The sequence below is a fragment of the Etheostoma cragini genome, chromosome 23, assembly GCF_013103735.1.
Source record: "Etheostoma cragini isolate CJK2018 chromosome 23, CSU_Ecrag_1.0, whole genome shotgun sequence".
Lineage (NCBI taxonomy): Eukaryota > Metazoa > Chordata > Actinopteri > Perciformes > Percidae > Etheostoma > Etheostoma cragini.
In genome coordinates, this window is record NC_048429.1 from 12,929,322 (window position 1) to 12,939,417 (window position 10,096).

Here is a 10,096-nt window from a genome sequence, read left to right on the forward strand (position 1 = left end):
ACAAACAAACACTTGGCTAACACATACAAACACATACTCATGAATTGTGAAAAATATGCATGCTTCAAACATGGATCCACACACTAATATGTGAACATTATGACATCTAAACCCACGCAACCCATTTCACATTCCCTGACAGCCCATCTATCTTTCTGCCTTACATCATAAATCAGTCAAAGTATTTCTCATTATCTGTTGGTTTCAGTCTCTAACCCCAAAAAACAACAATGTAAATCTTTTCCCGACCAATCCACTCTGAAGGAGGGAGACTCCTGACTCATCCACACCCCCTGTCCCATCTACCAGACTGCTGCCAGTCAGCCAGACGGTCACATCTGCGCCGGCAGTAATCAGGCTAAGCACTGACGGGGACTTTTCACAGACAGCTCTGGGCCAAAAAGAATTGTGTTGAAACGGCCTCATCTGCAAACACAAAAGTACACGCGCACAAAAACCAACCACATCAGGGCAGCAACAAAACAGTGGGCTCCAGTGTTATGTGCACTCAGCCAAATGAGGGAGAGGAGAGCATGTGTGTGTTGGAGGTTAATGGCCAGCTTAGCAGAGGTCAATCCCACACTGCAGCTGCATTACTCTCACAGGACCTCCACGCATGCACTCACGGGATGCTTCTCCTAGAACCTTTTTTTTTTAACCAATAATTCACCTAAATATTTTGTGTTCATACAGTATTGCAGAAGGCGACAACGTCATATCTGTTCCCCAAAAAACAGACAGAATGCTGAAAAAAACATGTTATGTACTTCTTCGTAATACTCAATACTGTGGTATCGCAATACGTCCAGAATCGCAATAAATTCAAATGGCAATCTTAATTTATTCGGCACCCATGTATCGTGAAAGAATCGAATCGGGACAAAAGCATATTGTCCCAGCCCGACTATAAACTGTGTGGGGGGGAAAAGTTGAACATAACTGTGCATGTTTGAGGAATAACTTTTTAAAAAGGATGCAGTCAGTGCAAGCAGCGTGCCTTTCGTGTAGAAAACACTGAATTGAGGCGTCCATGGTTGAGTGTGCACCCAGTGTATAAAGACTCAGTCCTTATCGCAGCCGCCCTACTTACCGTATACTTGAAACTGAGTGCATTTTCATTCACTTGTGGTCTACTAGTTAAAAGGGGGAGTGGAGTTTTTTTTTTTTTTTTAATGGAGAGATGGAAGACAGAAAGTGAAGCATAAGTGCATGATGCTTTGCATGACCTGCCAGTGGCTCACAATGTGGTCGCCCGGTGCTTCCTCCTGCCGCCGTTAATCAGTCTACTGTACATAAACCTCATCTAGTCATTCTCCCTTGCGTCAATCTACTCCTCGATCCTTCATCCTTCCATCCCTCTAATGGATCCTCCACTTCACTAATCTCTGCAAAAACAGCGGAAATATGCTTGGGGAATCCATTTGGGGAATTTAAAGGAAATTGGGGTGGGAAGTATTTTTTATTTTAGTCTTCACGCAATCTAAATGGATTTCTACTTAGCAGATGCACATTATTCTTGAAGCAGAAGGAAAACAAACTGTCCCACTACGGGCAGAGTTAAAAAAAAAAAAAAAAAAAAACTTTACTTCTTTCGAAAAATGCTTCTTCTTTTTTTTTCGCTTTGTCTCTATGTACTCACTTCTGTTCATCTGGACTTGTGGTGAGCTGAGTTTCGCTTCATGGTTTGAGTTGGGAAACGTCAACATGAGAATCAATGTCACATCGTGACTAACTGCCTCTCAACTACAAGTCGTAGAGACAAAATGCAGCATGATTCTGCAACTGCATGACCTCCTTCTTACCTCACATGTATTCAGAAACTTACTTTGTCGTAAAGTATTGGTGAAATTAAAACAAAACTAAATAACCAATAAGAGCCGAGTAAGAGGTGCGCTCATCCAATCACAGATACCGTAGAAGGGTTCGGGTTGATGTCAGAGCGGCTTCAAACTTATAATAATCAAAGCATATTTGAGGGAAAATTGTGGTCTGGCAAAGCTTGTGCCATGAACGCCATTTGCTATTTTACATCCTAAATGCACGTTTATCTCTTTACCTTGCATCAAACAGAACTTTTTTTTTTATCTATTTAAAAACAAAAAGGCTTTTTCTGATATCTAACATAATGCATATTTTACCGCCATACACCATTGTTTAACTGATCCGACTTTACTCAATTGTGTTTTTTATGTCATATTCATAAAAAAATCACTTCCCCCTTACTTAGTCAATAAGTAAGTTCCTCCTTTGTAATCCAGAGAAGGAACAGATACTCCACAGTATGCAGTGCTGCTCGTCACACAAGTTTTCTATTGGGGAAGACCCATCCCATGACCCAGATAAAGTAGGTCAAATGTGGAGTTTGCATTTCCTCACACATCTACAAAGTAAAAATATACAAACACAACAGCAACGTCTTTCGATTCTTGGTCCTGTGATCTGTTGAGAAAAGGCACTTTGCTCAGGTCTTAGTAGTTCAGTTTTAAAAGGTGACAATGGATAGGCACTTCTCGTGAACTAAGGTTGGAGTACCCAAATAAAAAAAAGGAGCTAAATGTTCTGGCCGAGTTGTGAGATTCCTCTAAAGATTGTGCATACCGATAAAGGTTGATCACATGTCTCATATGCCTCATATGAAAAAAATGAGTGCTCTTCTCTCTCAGGGAATATAACTGTGTGTGTTGTTGTAAGGTAACAGTTGAACATATTATCCAATTCTGCTTCCCGATACATCTCACATAACCCTTAAGTTTTATCAATATTTCCACAGCCAGTTAGTTTTCTCCTCTCCCACCACTCCACATTTAACTCCACACTCCATTAGCAAATGTACATATTGCCACAGGCTGACATTCTTTCACAAAGCAGAAAATCCATTTCCCTTCTCCTTTCTCCTTCAGGCTCGGACACAAAGTGCTATTTAAAAAAAAAGAAAAAAAAGAAATAAGACTAAATTATTTCTGAAATAATAGGAAGTTCAACCGGATGTGTTTCTGAAGCCGGGGGCAACCTGTGGAGCCTCTTGCTTAAATAGTGAAAGAAAGTAGAGGGAGCTATCCAGTCAAGCTAAATATGGCTCTGCCCTTCTCAGCCTTGCTGGAGATTTCTTTTCTTTTTTTACTGCTTGTTAATTTCCACACAGGCTAATAACAGTGGAGACAGTTATATACGATTCCTGTGATGTGGTGGTAAATGCAGGCCGTTAGGGGAGCATTGCCGAGCTCAAACCGAAGTGGGAAAACTTGTTTCTCGTCTTTGTCAGGTAAAGAAGAGCGTGGCTCAAGCATGCTTGCTGGAGGGGAGAAAAAATATCAAATAAGTTGGTGCACGCTGGTGAGCAGGAGAAGGGCACAAGGGACACCGCTGGAGTGAAGTTTTATTAGGTGCCTCTGCCAAGTTTATGGAATGCGAGCGTGGGCTGTGAGTCTGAATGTGTGTGTACGTGTGTGTGCCTGCGTGCTTTCCAGACGGAGAATAGATTTTTCGAGCCTGATCCCTCCTATCTATTTCTCCACTGGATCACACCACAGACGGGACAGAGAAGGCAGTCAAGTGTTATGACACTTCAGAAGATGATGATTGCTTTTGACACTGTGCCCACTTTTTGCTTGAAACCAAACCATGGATTTAACCCTGGGATAATTCACGCCGCACTGAAAATGTGTTGAAATCCTTGCCAGGTGGGGCTGAGATAACTTCAGATATGGATCTGAAGTTTGCACAGTCAAACCCCCCCCCCCTCTATCAAAGTCATCTGGACATAAATGTCTTCAATGTAGATTTGAGGTGTATTCCATTAAACTGCATAATTCTTAAAATCATGTCCAACCTGTGCATTCTGTGAAAAACTGAAATATTATATATGTCGGCTTGTGGTGACCGTGTTGGATAGGAAAGCACCGGTTGGTTGGGTTTTGACAAAACACATAGAAAGTTGTCATTTAAATATCAATCTTGCATTGCACGACTTACCTCCACAACACTGTAAAGGAGGGTCTGGCTAGTCTACACAGCATTCCGGGATGAAAAAAAAAAAATCTGCTTTGCTTTATTCGCATTTCTTTAAACCAATCACAATCGTTGTGTTTTGGTGGAACGCGATTATTCAAAGGATGTTTTAGTAATGCGACAGAAAACTCAAATTAGACTGACAGTCTAGCTAGCTGTCTCGATTCACCCTGCAGAGATCTGAGGAGCAGTTAAGACATAGTCCTCATAAATGGGCCGAGATTTAAAATGCAAAAAACAAAGAACGCGGAAGGTGACGGACGCCTGGCCTAAAAAGAGGGCCATCCAGCAGAATTTCCGGCGGCACTTGAACAATCCTGGAAGAGGAAAGTCGTTGATTTAGACTATTCAAATATTAACACTGTCTCCTGAATGGAGAAAATAAATTGCAGGGCTTCAAGGTTTCATAGCGTAAAGAAGAGACATTCGACGAGTAGACTACAGCCGGAGAAGCTTGGAACCCTCCAAAGAATTAAAGCTTGCCACATCTGGTTTCTCTATAAAGACAAAAGAACTACCGTTTTACAACTAGCTTTGAATCCTGAATAGAGTGAATACAGTGGTGTGAAAAAGTGTTTGCCCCCTTCCTCATTTCTTGTTCCCTTGCATGTTTGTCACACTTAAGTGTTTCGGAACATCAAACCAATTTAAACAATAGTCAAGGACAACACAAGTAAACACAAAATGCAATTTGTAAATGAAGGTGTTTATTATTAAAGGTGAAAAAAAATCCAAACCATCATGGCCCTGTGTGAAAAAGTGATTGCCCCCCTTGTTAAAACATACTATAACTTTGGTTGTCCACACCTGAGTTCAATTTCTCTAGCCACACCCAGGCCTGAATTTTGCCACACCTGTTCACAATCAAGGCATCACTTAAATAGGAGCTGCTTGACACAGTAAGGTCCACCAGAAGATCCTTAAAAGCTACACATCATGCCGAGACCCAAAGGAATTCAGGAACAATTGAGAAAGAAAGTAATTGAGATCTATCAGTCTGGAAGTTTTATAAAGCCATTTCCAAAGCTTTGGGAATCCAGCGAACCACAGTGAGAGCCATTATCCACAAATGGCGAAGACATGGAACAGTGGTGAACCTTCCCAGGAGTGGCCGGCCGCCCAAAATTATCCCAAGAGCGCGGCGACAACTCATCCAGGAGGTCACAAAAGACCCCACAACAACGTCCAAAGAACTGCAGGCCTCACTTGCCTCAGTTAAGGTCAGCGTTCATGCCTCCACCATCAGGAAAAGACTGGGCAAAAATGGCCTGCCTGGCAGAGTTCCAAGGAGAAAACCACTGCTGAGCAAAAAGAACATCAAAGCTCGTCTCAATTTCTCCACAACACATCTTAATGATCCCCAAGACTTTTGGGACAACATTCTGTGGACCGATGAGACAAAAGTGGAACTCTTTGGAAGGTGTGTGTCCAAGTATATCTGGCGTAGAAGGAACACTGCATTTCATAAAAAGAACATTATATCAACAGTAAAATATGGTGGTGCTAGTGTGATGGTCTGGGGCTGTTTTGCTGCTTCAGGACCTGGAAGACTTGCCGTGATAAAAGGAACTATGAATTCTGCTGTTTACCAAGAGATCCTGAAGGAGAATGTCCGACCATCTGTTCGTGTACTCAAGCTGAAACGAACTTGGCTTCTGCAGCAGGACAATGATCCTAAACACACCAGCAAGTCCACCACCGAGTGGCTGAAGAAAAACAAAATGAAGACTTTCGAGTGGCCTAGCCAAAGTCCCGACCCGAATCCTATTGAGATGTTGTGGTATGAACTTAAAAAGGCCGTTCATGCTCGAAAACCCTCTAAAGTAACTGAATTAGGACAATTCTGCAAAGATGAGTGGGCCAAAATTCCTCCAGGACGCTGTAAAAGCCTCATTGCACGTTATCGCAAACGCTTGGTTGCAGTTGTTGCTGCTAAGGGGGGCCCAACCAGTTATTAGGTTTAGGGGGCAATCACTTTTTCACACAGGGCCATGATGGTTTGGATTTTTTTCACCTTTAATAATAAACACCTTCATTTACAAATTGCATTTTGTGTTTACTTGGGTTGTCCTTGACTATTGTTTAAATTGGTTTGATGTTCCGAAACACTTAAGTGTGACAAACATGCAAAGGAACAGGAAATGAGGAAGGGGGCAAACACTTTTTCACACCACTGTATGTATCTTTAAAGATATTGGGTGAAGAATGACTTTAAAGAATTTTTTGGACATTTTGGTAAATACACTTATTTGCTTTCAAAGGGTTAGATGAGAACATTGATACCACGCTGCACGCTCACGTCTACATATGTACATATGGCGCTAGAGATGGGAAGCAATGGGAAAACTAGCTTAGCTCTCTCAAAAGTTCCAAAATACAACCAGCTCTAAAGCTGTATACCCCAAAATGTGGAACTATTACTCGTAATCCTACGAACCCAACATCCCCCCCCCCCCCCCCTCTCATTTCTTCCTTTTTTGTTTTCTGAACAAAAAACTGAACTGAAACTTTGCAAGCCCAATATTTACTGCAGTCTATGAACACACGCATGCCCACATAACGTATATACTCCCAAACATTCAAAATCAAACACAACCTCTGACTAACCATTAATGGGTGTTATCTATGGTACATTAGCTAAATCACCCAGACACACACACAAATTGTCAGCTGGAGTGCTGAGGTGCCCCTCCCGGTCCCAGTACCTGGTCGCCTGCACTGCAGCCACTGCTTTGACACTTCATACGGCGTTATGAGCCCTCACTTCAACGCAGTTCTAAGCCATTAACGGTTATAGTACGCACCCGGTCGGTAACCTCCTACCACCAAACCCCCCCCCCCCCCCCCCCCCCCCCCCCCCCCCCCCCCCCCCACACACACACACACACACACACACACACACACACACACACACCCACACAGGCTTAATGACATCTTTCCTATAGACACACACACGCAGGCTTAATGACATCTTTTCTGCAGCACATTAGCTATTGTGCGGTAATTAATGGGAGAGTCATGGTGTTCAAAAAACTAGTGTTCTCTCTGCAGACTAGGAGCTGTACACCAAAACAATGGCTTAATGAGTAAACACACCGCGTGTCTGATGAATAAATTATTTGTGCCTCGCAATTAATTTTCCCTATTGAAGTCTGAAAAAAAGGAGGACTGTTACCAGTCTTCATAAATCAAAAAAAGGGAGGGGTTGGGAGAGAGAAAATGAGAGTGACTTTTTGTGCATTAGTGTGCTTGTGTACCTAATATCCTTTGTAATGTGTCTATTATTTGTGCGACATTATCTGTGAGCGTCCAAGTGTGTGTATGCACGTGCCTACGCGTGCATTTGATTTGAATCTGCGTTTTCCCTTTTGGGTTTAAGTATGAAGTTACATAGGTTTCTGTCTTTGAGTGTGTAAATAAGTGTTTTCTAAGTTGTACACAAATTAGTTTGTTTCAATGTGTGTGTGGATGGCTTAATGTACATTTGTACATTGGGGGTGGCAGTAGCTCGGTCCCTAGGGAGCTGGGTTGGGAACCGGAGGGTCACTGGTTTAAGTCCCCATATGGACCAAAAGTACGGAGTGTGGATTTAGTGTATGTATAGATCCTGAGCATGTGTGTAGTTCAGGACTGTGTGTAAACTAACTAAAGTGTGGACAGAGAGTGTAAATTGTAATTTCCCCATTGGGGATCAATTAACAGATTAAAAATTATTTTAAAAAAAAATGAAATTAATAAAAAATTACATATATGCAGCATGTGTGTGTGTGTAAGCTGTATATCAAACTTACCGAAAGGAGCTTCCACGTTATCGGTCGGACCTGACGCGGGATTCCAGACCAGCTGAGTTTCCGTAGCTCCTCTGTAAAACAACAACGCACATTCCAGTGGGTCCATTTCAGATTTATCACAGAAACCTCTCTTACACAAAGACTTTCCCGCTCATCTTGACAGATAAATGGCAGGCCGCTAATATCAGCCAATATCACTGTACGTTATCACCAATACTATTATTCTCGCGTTGACCTGGACTCACACCAGCACCGGACTGCATTAAGCCGTGCAGAAAATGTGGACATTAGCATTAGCCTCAAAGACCAATCACCAGTCAAGCACTATTTCCCGTCCTTGATTTGAACCTTACTAAAACACATGTAAAAAAAACAGTGAGATGGAAGAAAAAAAAACTGAAAACATATTCAAAAAAGATATCCTTAAGAACCAAAATATCAAAGTGTATTAACCTGTATTATAGCCTCACTGTGTTAAAAAAAAAGGAATCCATTTCCCACAACGCAAAATTATCCCAATAAAAACGATTTTCAAACCTTTATAGGATTAGTAAGTCATTCCTGGACTTCATTCAATCAATCAACTAGCCAACCAACCATGTCCTCACTGTCCAAACTTGCCACCCTGTCTCTTTTACTTCACTGAAATCATCTGATGTAGAAGAAGAAGTGGATTATTAACTAGATTTTCTCCAGGCCGGTTGGGAGATCCGACAGGCTATAATGTAAAATAAATCTGATGGAGAGGTTCAAATTGAACTTTTAAATTGGCAGAGTTGTTCCCTTTGGGTCCATGAAGACCCAGAAAATATGGCTTAATGCTAGATGTTACACAGACCCCAATCCGTCTCTCTCTAACACACACACACACACACACACACACATTGACAGTAAGAGTGGATGGGTGGAGGGATTGTCAATGAATGGTAATAAGCAACATGTGTCTTCCATTTCATCCTATTTTTAGTGAATTAAACATAACTACATTACAATAAAAGGTGTAGGATAAAATTTGCCATGCTCCAAAAAGAGACCATGTTAATAAATAGAGCTTAAGCTACTGTTAGCAACATTGCATTTTTTGACCTTCCTCATGCCATGACCTCTCCCCCCTCTTCCTTAAAAACAATATTTAGCAATCTGACTGCCATCCTGACCCACACTAAGCCCTCTTTTGTGTGCTATAGCCAAATCCTTTTGGATAATACATGAAACAATTTTGTCACAACATATATTCTTCACCCAAATAACTGTTCCTAGAGGGAAGTGAAATCACTGAGTGACCTTGCCCACCAGGAAGCTTAGGATATTTAAGCTATAGGATGCTTAAGAAGCAAAAAAAAGGTTCCTGGGTGAGTTCTTGCAAACATTAACTCATCCATTATTCTCAGACAGGTCTCCCTCTGCTCGGGCCTTGCAAACCCCGTATTAGCATTCAGCAAGACAAGTTGCCAGCGCCAAACCGAGGCAAACATAAAACGCAATGGAAATCTCTTCACTTGTAATTGCGTTGCCCCTGTTTTACCTGCATTCCCAGAGTGAAGGGAGAAGGGGAAATTAATTTCCCTGCAAATGGCATGGCACTGGCTTAATATACTTTTCAGAGTAAAAAAAAAAGAAAAAGAATAGAAACAACTGTACTTAATGAATAAGCCAAATTCTTCATCGACTCTTATTCAAGGCAAAGGCTGGAAATTGATAAGCCCTTTGCACAGAGTGAACGATATTGATTAGGGCTGCCAAATGACTCTGCCTTGCCTGTTCTTCAAGGCAAATGCAATGGAGAGTCAGAGACAGATAGCAGAAAAGGAAATAGCAATCAGCTAAACAGCAATGGGCTAAGTCCATTGGCTAAATTGAGTGAAACGCATTAGAGCTTGTTCGGCGGATGGGAGAAGCTATTTATTCACTATAGTTCCTGTGCATCTTCTACTTAAGATTTCTCCCTTACCTTGTCCCCAGTGACTTTAATTCTATAGAAATTCAATACAGTGATCTAGTGCGCAGCACGGCTCTGTTGGTTCCAAGGGAGTCAGAGCCCCACAGCATAAGAAAGGTTTCGATTACCTGTGCAGCAGCAAGCCGCTTTTAAAAACATGGATGAAAGAAAGTCTCTCAGGCATGACACAGACCATAAAAGTTAGACAGCAAAGGTGCGGCAGGTTTCCTACAGATTATCTGTGTCTCTTTGCTCCTTTCCTTCCTCGAGACTACAACAAGTGGGAGGCAATGTGTAAGTGTGTGCAAAATGCTACCGACTATATAAGCGTATACATACACACACAGTATGTGTGTGT

The 10,096-nt window shown here is 41.8% G+C and overlaps 1 protein-coding gene across 2 annotated transcripts in view; it reads right to left on the minus strand.

Annotated features, from left to right (window-relative positions):
* tbc1d22a (TBC1 domain family, member 22a) overlaps positions 1 to 10,096 on the minus strand; it is a 116,976-nt gene that overhangs the window by 87,600 nt on the left and 19,280 nt on the right. For both annotated transcript variants that reach the window (XM_034863619.1, XM_034863620.1), the window contains exon 6: positions 7,800 to 7,870. In XM_034863619.1, coding sequence (XP_034719510.1) covers positions 7,800 to 7,870 — 71 coding nt within the window. The remainder of the gene's footprint in view (positions 1 to 7,799; positions 7,871 to 10,096) is intronic.